General features: G+C 50.3%; 1 protein-coding gene across 5 annotated transcripts in view; it reads left to right on the top strand.

Annotated features, from left to right (window-relative positions):
* Window positions 1–11,198, top strand: part of CLIP2 (CAP-Gly domain containing linker protein 2) — a 79,992-nt gene extending 68,794 nt beyond the window's left edge. For 4 of the 5 annotated variants that reach the window (XM_074890551.1, XM_074890554.1, XM_074890550.1 and 1 more), the window contains 6 exons: window positions 757–840; window positions 1,270–1,426; window positions 1,914–2,073; window positions 2,671–2,856; window positions 6,296–6,358; window positions 6,981–11,198. In XM_074890551.1, the coding sequence (XP_074746652.1) occupies window positions 757–840; window positions 1,270–1,426; window positions 1,914–2,073; window positions 2,671–2,856; window positions 6,296–6,358; window positions 6,981–6,992 (662 nt within the window). In that variant the 3' untranslated portion in view covers window positions 6,993–11,198. The remainder of the gene's footprint in view (window positions 1–756; window positions 841–1,269; window positions 1,427–1,913; window positions 2,074–2,670; window positions 2,857–6,295; window positions 6,359–6,980) is intronic. The other variant, XM_074890553.1, reaches the window with a different exon arrangement.
* Window positions 11,199–14,702: the final 3,504 nt, after the last annotated feature.

Here is a 14,702-nt window from a genome sequence, read left to right as displayed (position 1 = left end):
AACTCCACTCAACAGAAACTTGGTTTAGTTTGAGTGTGCCTCCAGCTGTTTGAGGATTCAGAGAGGTGTTTTGTCCTATTTCCATCTGCCCTCAATGCTAGCTAGGCACTGTCAATTGGCCTCATCGCTGTCTTTGCAGGTACAGGATTACACATATGTTACACCAGGTTGTATGCTGATTGACAGGTAATTCCTGCCTAGTAAGGGCAGAGCAAAACCAGGTCCAGCAGCCACTGCTCTTAAAATGGCCACTCGGTCTGTGTGTGTTGTTTCCACACTGAAGAAGCCATATAGAAATGTACTAAAACCCACCAGTTAAGACTTGAGCCACAAAAGCACTGTACTTCAGATCTACAGCTCTGAGTGCAGAAATGCATCAGTTCCAGAAAACATGTCTTTTAAAACTGACTCTGCCTTCCAGTGTAGGAGGTAACAACATAAAAAATGTGCTGGAAGTTCCTTTCTGTGGTTTTTATTAACGTCTTTATTCCCTTTTTCCCCCCACTCCTTGTGGTTGCTTTCTTAAACCTGTCTGATGTGGCTTCCCAGCTGTGTATCCTGCCTCCTGATGCCTGGATGGTGGTGAGATGCAGTGAGAAATACCCATTATCTGTCTCCTGCTGCTTCTCTGCCCATGGAGGGTACCACCACCACGTCCCTGTCACACCGTGACCTGTGCTGTGCACTCAATACCTTCCTGATCTGCACAGAGCATTTCCCAAGCTTCTAATCTTTTGTCTTTTCACTCTCCCACAGACCTTCAAGACAAGCTGAGTAAAAGAGACAAAGAGGTGTCATCACTGGTGTCCCAGACTGAAACTCTAAGGGCCCAAGTAAGTGGTAAGTTTCCCTAATCCAGTGCTGGTGGGAACTAGGTATTTCCCTGCTCGTCCTCTCTGCTGGTGTTAAACAAGAGCCCAGGTGCCAAAATGGGCTGGTATAAAACATGACACTGTCTTTTAATGAATATCGTTGGTAAAAATTTGTTCAGGAGTTTCAGTCTCTTTTCAGGAGTTGAGCACAAAGACTGCAGAAGATACTTGTATCCTGTGAGGGAGGGTTTGGGCTCACTGAATGTCAAAAGCTGGAAGAGGCAGAAGTAAATGGAGCTGGGTGTGTTGTTTCTGAGATCTCCCCTTAAATGGGGCCAGATCCAGAGCTAACGAGGTCTGTGCTGTTAGGAGTAGGAACTGGGAAAAGGCAAAAATCAGGACTATAAGTAAAGGACTAAGTGACCTTTCTTCTCTATGTGTCCTCTGCTTCTCATAGCTTTGGAAAATAAATGCAAAACGGTAGAAAAGAAGGCTGATTCAGCGTTAAAAGAAAAGAAGCGGCTGGAAGGTGAACTGGAATCCTTAACCAAGAAAACACATGATGCTTCAGGGCAACTGGTCTTGATTAGCCAGGAGTTGCTCAAGAAGGAAAGGTCAGTCTGCAGGTCTGAAGGACGGAACTGGAGACAGGGTGCTCTGTGTGTCTTCATGTTTGTTCAGGGTGCTGTAATTTACCACCAAAAGAAACGTAGAGGTTGAGTTGTTGAAGTCCAGCCCCAGCTTTCCTGTTCTTTAGAGATGCTCATGTGGGAATTTGGTTAAAATTAGGGGCTGTGAATTATCAAAGGGACTGCCCTTTCACTGCTTGCCAGGAGCTGCGAGATGCTGACTTAAGTCATCTACAAGCCAGCTAAACTGGGCACTGCCCCGCTCTGAAATAGGGTGCAGGTCCCAGTCTCTTTAAAGCTGGCGCAGTGGGGAGGACAGGAGATCTGAAGCCCCTGAAGTGCTGGGAGTTGGGTGAGCTTTGCTCGCTGGCCTTTCCTTGGATCTGTAGCAAAGGTGGGAGGGAGCGCTGCAGGACTCCAGTGATGTGTGGGCTCTGGAAATGTTTTCACCTTTTCATGCTGCTGCTTCCAGGAGCCTGAACGAGCTGAGAGCGTTGTTACTGGAGGCGAACCGGCACTCGCCTGGGCCAGAGAGGGACCTAAGCCGGGAAGTGCACAAAGCTGAGTGGCGGCTGAAGGAGCAGAAGCTCAAAGATGACATCAAGGGGCTTCGAGAGAAACTGGTTGTGCTGGTGAGGGCACCAAAACCCCTCCTGGCCTTGGCCTGGGGGCTGGAGGGCTCTGTGCTGTTCGTGGTGGGGTTCTAGCCTTTCACCCTTGCTCCAAGTCTTCATGCTTTCTTTTGTGCTACTGAGCATCTAATGGGAACTTCCTTGACAGCCCCTGTGAGCTGTGGCCTGGCTTAGTGGCACCTCATTAAGCAGCAAAAATGTCCCTGTGTCCTTCTCTAGTGTTTCTCTGTTCCCACAGGATTTAGATCCATGTCTAAATAGGGCTAAAATATGTAGGAGAAACTGAAGATCGGTCAGCTACCCCACATTGTTTTACACATTCTCTGATCTAGGAATGAGCAATGTCCTTTAAATCCTGTGTGCTTCAGTGTCCTCCAGTGGTTGAAATGTGAATAATTTATTTGAACTCTGCTGGGAACAAATTGGAGCTGCTGTTGATTGCACTTGATATGATTGCCTTCAGAGTTGTGCTCTGACCCCACCTGCTGTTGATATGAAAATGTAGTTATATGAGTTACTGTGGATTTCTACTTGGCTTAGTTTCTGTAGTTGCTGGCTTTAATCTAACATGCTCCTATTTTCCCTTTGCTGTATAAGGACAAGGAAAAATCAGTAACGGATCAGCGGCGATACTCCCTGATCGACCCCTCGTCGGAGTCGGAAGTGATCCGGCTGCAGCACCGGCTCGTCAGCACGGAGGATGTGCTGCGCAATGCGCTGGAGCAGGGCCACCAGATGGAGAAGCTCATGGAAGCGATGAGGCTCTCCTCTGAGAAAACACAGGTACAGCACCAGCAATCAGTTCCCAGGTCGCTCAGCCCTCAGCGGTCATCTGTCGAGAGCAACCTCCTGGGACCTTGCCCTGTGCTGTGGCTGCAGGGGGGGGTAATGCAGTCAGCTGGGTCCCTTTCTCTCTGCTGGAAACAGCCTGGCAAGACTTTGTTCTGTCAGATGTAGCTTAAAGCTAAGAAAAGCTTTGCTAGCTGGTAATTACAGATCCTTTTGTGCTCTGCAAGAATGGTTGCTAAATGTGGTGTTTTGGGGAAGGTTGCAGTGTGAGTAACTGTTCTTTATGTGTGCAGTGATGTGTGGCTGCATATCCTTGCAGTACAGGTACTTTATAATATGAAAATTGAGGGTTTATGCCATCCCTTTTCTTTGAGAGGTTTATTTCCTTGCAGTCCATAAGCAGAAACTTTGGAGGTGACTGGGAAAACATTTTCCATTTCTCTTACCAGCTCCTGGAGGCATCTGTGTCTGATCTGGGTTTGCTGATGGACCATGAATGTTCCCATTCCAGTTACTGTCTTCTCTTCCCAACTTCCTCTGGTCTCCATTTGTTTCTTCTGACAAAAGCAAAACTGCTTCTGTTGTTTGTCTTGCATCTTTCTTTGTGAAACTGAAGACTGTAAATAACTTGACTCTCCACATTTGCCTTGTTCCATCTCATACCTGTGGTGTCTAAGCCCTGACTGATTCCTCCTGCGAAGTGACCCTTGTGCCAAGCTTTGTGCTTCACGTCCTTTATTGCTATTCTAGCTGTATTTTCTCTTGTGTTTGCAACTAGGTTCGTGGCTTTCAGAGCCCAGATGCACCAGTGCTCCTCTTGTACTTGCTCATTTAAATTCTTAGCTGAAAACTGTCTTTCTCTTGCAGTAATGAGCTACAATTCACATTCAAGCAGACACCTTAGGATAGTACAGAACAAGCCACTAGACACAGAGAATGGGCAGAGAGCTTGTTTTCCCTGATGCAGATCTGTTGTGGTAGGTAATTGGGGGGTTATCAAGTCTTCTCCTCCCATGACGCTGTCTTCTGCACAGTTTGCAGATACACCAAACGGCTGTTTGCATTGCAGTAGTGCTTGCAGGGAGGCAGTCAGGAGGAGGGTGCACAGTAAAAATTGCAGCTCTGAAAGCTCTGCTGGCTCAGCTGAGCATCTGTGTGTTGCAGGCAAGTCTCTTTATATCCCGCAGTGCAGCGGCAGCAGCCGTCTGCCAGCACCAGACAGGACAGCTGTAGTCGTGATGACAAGTTTGTGGCAGTCCAAGACACACTATAATCCTGTCAGTACCTCCAGAGTGACTTTAGCTTCTGCTGTAATTGCTACGTGTCAAACGAAAATGCATCATGACAACCTCATCTGTTGGAAGCTATGGGAGGGGTGGGGAAAGTTATTCTCCGTTTGCCTTAATGCTAAGCCCCTTGAGAAAAGGAAATCTTCCCTTTCACATTCCTGTCTCCAGAGGTGGTGCAGGTGATTATTATTTCTTCCCCAACTGTAGAAAATAACTAATCTTACATAAAGTGAGTTGGAATGGACCTTATGAGGTCAGCTAATCTATCCCTGGTATTACTTTGATACTTTCATGCTTAAGAAATCGTAGAGATACGACAAGATAGTATTATGCCTTCAACTACAAACCGTGGTGCTGAGAGACAGAGGGAGGATTATTGCGGGAAGCTAGGCTTCAAACTTCTATTGATGTCAGATTTTTCAAGTGCCTAGTTACAAGGAAGACTGGATCAAAGCTCCCTAGCTTTGGTGTGATATCTGTTCATCCTTCCCCTTGTGAAGGGGAGTTGTTAACCGGGGCTTTCAGGCTGAGCCTGAGGACATTGCTGGCCTAAAGAGACCTTGGTGCAATAGTTAGGGAAGTGATGGTTCTTCCCCAGAAGCCCCGTTCCTGCTGTGACCTGTTCTGCACTACCTTCTGACCTCCCATCTCCTCTCCGACAGCTGTGGCTGTTGCCCAGGATCTGCCTTGGCATTGCGCTCCCTTTGTCTGTAAAGTCTTCACTTTGCAGCACGCTCGAGGAGGAAATCTCTAATTACTACAAGCTGCTGCTGCTCTCCCTTCGCAGGCTTAGCCCTTGTGCTCTGCAGCCCTTGGGGTGTGTGGCTGGCCTTGCTGTTGAACAAGGAGGTGCAGGAGCGGGGAATGTGATGGCACCGTGTCTTCGTCTCATCATTGCGTAATTGCTGCCTTGCTGTTTCTGTGCCTGCAGCTGCGGAGTATTTCTCCTGTAATAGAGGAAGAGGATCTTTGCCTTCTCCATGCCTTGGGAGACCCTGATCTCACAGCTTTGCAGGAAATGACAAGGATTTGCCGCTCAGGCCTTTTCTTGGAGAATTTGCACTGATTGCTCTGGGAGCTTTTTTATTTAATTTCAAGTGAATTACACCACTTTGTTCATTATCGTGACCATGTACTGAGACCAAATTTCAAACCTAATTCCTGGTATCTGATAGCTGCTTAGTGCACAGATTGGGTGTGCTGCAGCCAGGGCAGGATATGTTGCCTCACACAAGCTCTGAACTGCCTGTTGTAGTGGGTGCAGACCCCAAGGATGTGTCGCTACAGCAGCACTATTCTTGCCATCCATCCAGGTGGGATTTGCTGCCTGGCAAACAAGCCAGGCTCTCAAAGCAGAGCTCAGTTTGAATCTCTGCCTGCTTTTCCTGCCCGAACTAAACCTCTGTCCCGTAGGGTTGATTACGCACCTTTCATGGTCATGGTAAGAATGGAAGCTGGATAGCAGGGATTCCTCTAATGATGACTTTTAAACCTTGCAGTCTTGTCTCCCCATAATACCTGGTTTTGCTGCCATCAGCAATTCACCAACAACTGTGGATCTAATGATCAAGACCCAAGCAACCGACATCTGGCATACTGTGACTTCAGGCTGCAGCTTTCTTCTGTTGTCTGTGCCAGTTGTATTGTCATTTTGAAGCTGAAGGGCTCTATATTATCCCTGCTAAAGAAACATTATAAATGTTTAAAAGTTCTTGTGCTTTCTAAAGATAGAACAGCCTGTCCTGGCTACCAGACTTGTCCCCAGAGACAGGAAATGGGGAATGGTAAATGTCCTTTTCACTGCTGGGATGTTCACTGGGCTGTGGTTTGTAGCTAACGCTGCCCTTGGCTGAGGGTTTGTTTATCAGGATTTAGAAGTGAAGAGTGGGTCTGTGTCCATAAGGAGCTCTGGGGATGTTTTGTAGCTGGGAAGGATGCAATCCGGCATGTGGGTATTGGGCCAGGGTGCAGAGAGCAGGAAGCTTCTTGCCAAAAGTGGGGTGGGATTCTTGCATTCTCCTTTCCTGGTGTGGAGTGGGCTGCTAAGGAAGGAGATGGCAGTCCTGCCAGACTTCAGCACTTGTAGGCAAAACCAGTAGGCTCTGTGTCCCTCTCCAGTAAGTATCATCCGTTCTCCATTGCAGACTGTTGGAAATTCTGGGTCTGCTAACGGGATTCACCAGCAGGATAAATCCCACAAGCAAGAGGTAAGTTATATGCAGAATGTTGTTCAAAACAGTGACTACTTGATGTGATTTCTTGCTTCCTGTGCTGGGAACAGCTCTTGGATGGAGGCAGTTCTGCCAGCAAAACTTGACTGTGTCACTCCCACAGCGAAAGCAAGGGGCTTTGCACAATTCCAGTTCCCAAGCATGGTGGGAACCTCACCTTACCATTAAAACACTTGAAGCCATCAGGAAGGTGCCAGTGAGATGCACACCGACGTGCAATGAGTGCTTGCTCTGGGAGAAGCAGTGGGAAGGGAGTTTCCCCTCAGTGCCTGTATGACTCTTCTCCTGGCAGCCCCAGCCAGAACCTGCTCGGTCTCAGATCTCTGCTCTCCCTTTTGCATGGGTGGTGTCTGTGGGATGTGCTGTCCTGGTCTCTCACGGTTTTCATGATGTGGGGCAAGACCTGTAGCCTCAGGCTTCCTCTCCTCACAGGCAGGATGGGCAGCCAGAGGAAGAAGCAATGTGACTTAATGGGAAGAGAGGGGGGTCAGGATGTGGCAGGCCTGGTGTCATTCCACTCCATGCCTCAGTTTCCTTTTCTATAAAGAGACCTCTGTACTTGCCCTCATTTTGCCTAACAAGGTCTCTTTTCTTCCAGGAGAAGCTCTGATAGAGAAGAGGTGAAAAGGATCATCTCGCGCCAGTATCGGCTCCTGTGCACAGTCAGGAAAAACGATACCGCATCTGGCTTTAGCACCTCCAAAAGACCAGACACAGTATTTTCACTTTAAAGCAGGACAATGTTTATAATATACTAACTGATGTAATCAGGACAATCCTGGAGTCCAGTTTTCCAAGACAGCCATTGTTCCAGGAGGGAGCAGAAAGGTCTCTCTGGGTTTGGTTTCTTACTTGTATTGGTTTTGACTGTGGAATTTGTATTGCTTGAGCTGCCCTTGTCCCACCAGCTGACGTGATCTGGACAACAGCTGCCCCGACTGGCGGCTGAAGTGTCAGCAAGTCCCAGTAACCCCACAGGAGCTGCAAAGGGATTTGCTTGTGATGTTCGACTCCAAAGCACGTGCCCAGAGGCTGCACATTTCCCGCGTGAGCTGTCCCTCCCCTTCCACCCACCCTGGTGTCTGGAAGACCTGCACAAGCGAGCGAAACCTTCTGGGCTGACTGTTCACGCTGGCACGTGTAGTCTGAGGAAGGCGGGGCGTGGGGACGCGTTTCCCTCCTCACCTTGTAGAAGACATCGCTGTTCTAGAGCACGGAGGCTGCACTTAGTATTTGTGTCATAGCATGTCGTGGGAAATAATCTGATTTCAGAGGGATATTTATTTTGTTTCTCACCCACTGCAGTTTGGGGAAGGAGCTGTGGTGGCTCTGAGTTTGGGGACAGGCACACGTGGTGCAGAGGGATCGCTGAGCAGGCCTGCCAATGCCCTGGGCCACAGCCAGGCTGCCCAGCCTGGTCCCCCTCACTCGTGTGTGCTTTGTGGGGTCTTTTTGGAGCACAGGACTCCGCAGATGGCTGGATCTCAGAATTGCTGGCCTGAGAGCTCTATCCTGGCTGCAGTCAGTGTGGGACAGATGCCTTGAGGAGATGGTTCCCCCCTTGCCTGTTTAATTTAACAGCTAATTGGGGATTGCCTGGCCATTCTGCAGAGCTATCCTTGGCTCTTTAGTATGATGCCTACCCCCTACTACCAGGAACGAGGAGGTGAAGGTGCTACTGTGAGCATTCATGCAGTAGTGGCTGTCTGTATTTGAGGGGTACAGCAATCCTCTGTGCGTGACCTGAGTACGAGCATTTGGAGCAGAAACAGTCCAAGACTGGAGCCCACACAGCTCTTGTGTCCGTACACAGCAGGGCAGGCCCCGGCAAAAGGTCTTATTCCTCCTTCTAAAGGCTTTACTCTTCTCTTTAACTTTGCACCACAGCTCCCAAGGGACAGTAGGGTGGAGGAAGGGGGCAGTAAGCTCTTAAAGGTGTCAGAATCCAGTTCAGATTTACTGGTCAGTACCACAGGGAAGAGTCACAGCAATATTTTACCCGGCTTCCCCTAGTTAGTGCCTGACTCCTCCAGTCTTCAGAAGCTCTTGTGTTACGATGGGGCATGTGTGAAAGAGGGTAAGACAGAAGAGGCCACAGAGAGATGTGAGCCAGGCCACAGGCAGATGAACATCACGGCATGTCAGCTTCATTCCTTTTTGCCCTGCTTTCCTACAAACTTGTGTTACTTTTTCATAATGGGTTTCCAGAGTCCTACTTCCTTGAAGAATGGGCAGTCAGAAGCAACCTGGGAAAGACTTGGGCTTCATGGCTGCAATTCTGCCATAAGGAGAATGTTGCTGAATCTGGGCTATGATACAACACTGGACCCTGCTCACTTCATGCAGGATTGGTGATCTCCCTCTGTTCAAAGGGAGGATGAGAGAGGAAGGTGACTTCAGGGGAGTAAATCAGGTCAGAAAACACAGCTTAAATCTGGTGCATGGCAGGGGGAGCCAGAGCTTGGGGTCTAACTGGCTGGAAATAATTCAAGCAGGATCCCATCCTGTCTTGTAGAAGTGTTTCTTCAGCTCTGACCTAATCACCAGGAAGATTGCCACATCTCTGCCTAGCTCTGAGGCTTTCCCAGGGGATCATAGGAGTGGCCTCCAGAATCCTCCTGGTTGATGTATTCATCTCCTAAGTGATTTAGGAGAGTCCCAGAGGGAGTGTTTGTTGTTACAGCCTGTGACAGTGATACCTCACTGAGAGCTGCTGTTTTTCAGAATTTAGGGCTGGTGTTTCCCATCGTTCTCCTGTTGGCTGGATGGTCTCTGAAGTCACTCCTGCAGCTGCTGCTGGCTTGAGTGGAGCTGTCAGAGGTCTGCTTGCAGTGCTGCCTGTCTCCAGGCCCAGGGCTTCCCGGGCACCTCCAGGTGGGAGAGCCCATTCTGGTTTGTAACTTATTTTCCCTGATAGGTCTGCTAGTGATTTGTGGCCTTCATCTACAGAGGAAAGATGTGTGTGTTTTCTGCCTACCTTGATGAACCTCTGACTCTGCACAGGGCAGGATCCTCCAGGAACGGTTATGGGGACCATGTATTTAGTTCTGTTAATCAGATCCGAAGTTGTCAGATGGCAGTGGTTCAGGCTGGAGGAGTCTCTGGCTCCTGTCTCCTCCCAGGGACCATCCCCTGTGAGCAGCTCAGACCCGTGGCTCTTCCTGGTCAGCTCTGGTGGCAGTGCAGAACAGCAGCCCATAGGTCAGAGCAGGTTTAAAGTCAGTGCTGATGGTCTCCTCTGGCTGTAAATAGCTGTGCTGGTCCCTAAGGGTCAGCCGGGAGCTGGCAGGACTTGGCTTTCTACAGAGGCTCTGTGGTCTCTGTGTTGCAGGACTCTCCCGAAATGGGTGGTGGAGCGAAGCGAGGCCCTTGTGTCCCCACCTGCTTTTGGGTGCAGGTCCATGGGAGCTGTTCCCCAAACAAGACTGACTACAGTGCCAGCAGGACATGCTATCACACGCCCTGTCGGGGTTCCAGCTCAACCCTCTGTGAAGTGGCCAGGACGGGGTTTGGACACCAGCCCCATCCTCACTCTCCAAAACTGTCACAGGCTTCCCAAGGGCACCTGCCTCTGGCTGCCCTTCTGAGGTTGTAAGAGACCAAACTAGGGACAAACTTGGAAAGGACAAGGAGGAGATTCCCCAGCCCCTCTATTTATTTGTAAGTTTAAGTGCTATTTTTGCCTATGTGGTGGTGTATAAAGTACTTCACGATATTTGGTCTTACTGGCTTGGTTCTTTGGGGGAGATTTTCAAGGGCATTGGAGCACTGATGCACCCATCTCCTGTTGTTGGTCAGGGGCTGGTTCCTGTTTGTGCCTTCTCTCCCCCTTTGGCTTCAGCCTTGCTCTTATCTCGATCCCTGAGAGTTGGGGGGGGGGGGCTGCATCCTTGCCAGCCGCTCTCCCAGCTCGTGCGTGCCATGCTGGTTTTGCCTCTGGAGCCGAGTCCCGAGCATCGTGCCTCAGAGCACCAGCCCAGGGTGGGGAGCAGGAGCTCGCATGCTGCTGGAGCCCCCGGCACCAAGGACAGGACTGGCAGCCCGGTTGTGAGCCCAGCCCGCGAGGCCGGCTGCGTTACCCCAATGGTGAGTGATGCTGTTCTGCTGAAAGCTGAGACATTACCCAGTGAAAAAAGTCTTTGGAATGGAGACTGCTCCGTGTTTAGTGATTTCTGACCCTCTTAGACCAAAGGGAAAAGAATCAGGCTTGGTTGGTGATTTCAGCTTTATCCCTCCTGCAGCATCCAGAGAGCTGGAGCAAGGGGCAGCACCGTGCGGGTGCCGAGATACCAGCCAAGGCTTTACAGCTCTCGCCTCCCCCCAGCCACCAGCAGTTCCTCTGGCTTGCAGTAGGAGATGCATGAGGGTTTCATTAAAACAAAACGATGCAAATGACACTATAAAAGTCTTAACAAAAATTCCCATACTCCGTTGTTCGGCAGCTTTAGCAGCTCAACACTATCTTGTAGGGAGTTATTAATACACTAAGATCCTATAGGCCTCATGTAAGTTACCAGAATAAAGATGATACTAGATGTATAAATGGATGATAACCTTTTACCCGTACAGTATGTATTACAATTTTGTAGCTTAGTCATTTTTTGGCTATCAGATTTTGTTAGTATGATATAAAAAAAAAGTTTGACTGCTAATGTCTATTTTGTTATTTGATTCATTTTATTTCTTCCTCTGTACAAAAGCTGTACAAATCTCAGTCTGTGTAACTACTACAGATATGTATCCATGTACCATCCCCCCCTGTCCTGGCTTGCTGGTGTGGTGAGCTCGTTACTAAACAATAAAATCTGTGGCTGAAGTCGGGCACCCCGGGGCCGCTGGGGGTGTGTTGAGGGTGTTTTGAAGTCCTCATGGAAATTGCTGGGGGGGGGCTTTAGCAAGTCCCTCTCGCCCTGAGCCCCAGCAGGGACCTGGAGCCATCAGCGTTTGGGCAAACACCCCCGAGGCCGCAGACCCCCGGCCTGGGATGCACCAGGAGCCAGCACCCCATGTTCCCTCTTCTGCACCCTGTGCCGGGGGTGAGGACCAAACATCGGCTGCCTCCTTGGGCAGCTCTCCCTGCCCGCTGCTGTCGGGTATCTCCTGAGCTGCACAGTGGTGGTGCTATTTATTAATCCATGATTATTTTCCCTGTCTTAATCTCCCCCATCCCTCTCTGGCACATCCCCAACACCCCGAGCTGAGGAGTGTTGCAGTGTGCTGTGCTAGACCCACCTTCCCTCACCTCGACACTGGCACCTACTCCTTTGAGTGGTGCCACCTTGATTTTGCAGGGGTGGAGATGGTGTTTGGCTCATCCTCATCCCTTCCACCTCACTGCAGCCCTTCAGAGCACAGGGACAGGGAGGTTGCTGTGGGTCAGTCCCAGGAGGGAGCTGCAGTTGCTGCCAGGTCGATGCCAGCCCCACGTGTGGGTCTGGGTAAGCCACGCTGCTCCCCAGCCCAGCATCCCACCCCTCTTCCTCCATCTTTCCACCATGTGCCCCTGTGGATGCTCTGAGCATCATGGGGTTACGCTGTCCCCCATGGGGCAGGGCTGGGGGAATTTACTCCAGGGCATGGTGCTTTTTCATGGTACAGTATCATGGTACAGTTGGGAATTTCCTTGACTGGCCCTGGCTCAGCAGCACCCCGTACAGCAATGAAACATCCCTTCCCCACTGTGTTTTCCTGCACCCGTGGGCTGTAGACCCTTTACAGAAAGGCAGGGGTTTCCCAGTGTTGCCAGATACAGGAAAAAAATGGAATGTTTTTTCCTTGTTTCTTGGCCGCTTCTTTTCCTGGACTTAAAATTGTCCAGGGATTACCTGAAAGTTTTAAACTCCTTCCAAATAGCTGCTGAGGTTTGCAGGTGGTGGGGTTGATTCCAGAGTGAGGCCCCAAGGCAATTACAGGTGACTGACAATAGCACCATGAAAACTGGCCATGAAGCCTTATTCCAGAGCTGTAACATGGTTTGTACAGTGTGGTCTGTGATATCCTGCTATTTTGTTTTTTCAAGGTCTATAAGAGATGCTGTCAAAACCAAATAACGTGAGATTTTCTGTTTCTTCACCAGCTCCCTGGCCCTGTACGCTGCAGGGTCTCAGGACGGGCAAGAACCTGGGTCACTGTGCTGCTTATTTCTAGAGCCAGTGCTGATGGCATCTGCTGCTGCCCTGTGCTTCACTGTCCTCCAGTGGCTGGAAGGAGAATATTTAAATTTGGAAGAAATCTCCAGACCCAGGAAGGTCCATCTGGGCTCAGCCCAGCAGCGGTGCTGGGCAGGGACCTGCTGAAGCTGGTATTTTCCCTGCGCTTTGCTTTCAAAGGCTGCTGCTGCTCACTCACATCAGGTCCTAAGATGTTGGAGGGTGGGATCTGCTCCCATCCAACCCTGGTGTGGGGAGCCGGGTGGTGGCTCCCATGTGTGATCCCACTGTCGTGGCTTGGCCCTGGCCCTGAATAGCTGCTTCGAGGAGCTTTGTGACCCTCTGCTCCATCGGTCAGTCCCCTGTTCGCTGCCGAGGCTGCCAGCGAGGGGGAGGAACACGCTGGTGGTGGCTGACGAGCTGTCCCCACGCTGGCTGTGAGGTCACCAAACAAGTCCTTTTTTGCAGCTCACACTCCTGGAGGGAGACGCACCTGGGAAAAGACAGGGTTTGGGGACAGGAGGCTTTATCCAGTACAGCTGGCAGAAAACACTGAGGTTTCCATCAAGCCAGCCCTTCCCTGGGCTCTGGGCAGGGGCTGGGTGCCCCGGGGCGGGAGACAAAGGCCATGAGCACCATGTCCCTGCCCAGGGCAGGGGCACTCCAGCTCCATCTTTTATGTAGTTCCACTATATAATTCATCAACGTGCATATTTACAATCAAGTGCCCAAGCCCCGGTATCTCATAGAGATAACACTGTAGCACATGCCTTTGTTTGCAGACATCACATTTCGGTGCCGTTAATCGTACGGTAAGGATTAATAAAACATGAAGTTTAAAGATGCCTAAATCACAGTGGGGGAGCTGGTAATCTCTGCCAACGATAATATTTGCACTTTATTTTCATCCTAGCATCCAGCCAAGGAGCAGAGCCTGGGCCAGGGAACAGTACCGCTGCATGAAAATGGCTGGGGTGAGGATGGCACTGGGATCCCGATCTGCTCCTTGGGCATCACGGGTGGCTCAGAAGAGGCGACGGGTGGGACATCCCTCCTCATCTGTGTTAGCGGCCTCGTTCCCCTGGGATGCTGCGCTCGTGCCCAGAGTTGGATGGGTGCTTTGGGGATGGGTTTAATCCAGGGGTGAGGTAGGGATGAGACACAAAGTGGCCTCTCTGCGTGGGGACGCAGACAGAGGGGACATCTCTGCATCGCTGGGGCTGCCCTGCTCTAACCACACACCCTGCAGCCACCCGTGGTCCGTGCTGCCCCAGGACCTGCCACCCAAGGGCACGTCCCTTTGGGATGTCCCGTCTGGAGGGGGCGGATGTACCAGGTCTCCGCTTGGTGCTGGGAGACCTGTGGGCCACCAGTTCTGCTTTTGCAGGGGCTGCCCATGTCCCCTCCCTGCTGCAGCCCCAACACCAGTGAGCCCAGCTTGAAGGGGCACCGTAGCCCAGCAGCCCCAGTGCTGGAACTGGGGCTGGGAACGTGCTGCTTCCCTGGCAAGGCTGTTTCCTCCCCATCTCTTTGCTGCCTAACAAGCATCCTTGTCAAAATAGCTAATTTCCTTCCAGAACAAAAAGTCACCTGAATACATTTGGAAGCTGTATTGCACTATCAGGGTAATCAGAATTTAATTTGATGCAGTCAAGGCTCTAAAAAGATGTTATCAAGGGGAACATCAAAGCTGGATTCCTGCGCTTGGAAATGCAACTGGAATGCTTAGTCCAGATTTCTCATTTTATCGGAGACTTTCAAAATATCAGTCTAAACAACAAAAAATGAATATTAAGAGTATTTGCAAATTAACGTCTTTTGTAGCTGAACAAAGGCCACTGTCTAACCTACTTCTTTTGCATGTCTGGGACAGTCTTTTATTAAATCCTGCTAATTATACAATTTTGTTGTGTCTAATCATTTCTGCACTTGCAGGAATTAAAACTGAAGCTCATTTCCCCGTTTGTTGCACCACGCTGCTCTTCAGGGTCCCGATCCTGCAAAGTGAGGCTGCTCCCACTCAAGACAGTGCGACCCCATGGGTACAGAGATGGGGGGAAGGTGGGATGGGGACCTGGGCTGCTGCTTTCTCTCCTGTGTCTGTGTTAGATCCTTGGGGCTTTGCCTTGTTCCCAGCTCTCGGGAAAGCTGAGGAAAAGCTCCAGCTGTTA

This window comes from Strix uralensis, chromosome 20 (assembly GCF_047716275.1).
Source record: "Strix uralensis isolate ZFMK-TIS-50842 chromosome 20, bStrUra1, whole genome shotgun sequence".
Classification (NCBI taxonomy): Eukaryota; Metazoa; Chordata; class Aves; order Strigiformes; family Strigidae; genus Strix; species Strix uralensis.
This window is presented reverse-complemented; position numbering and strand designations above follow the sequence as displayed.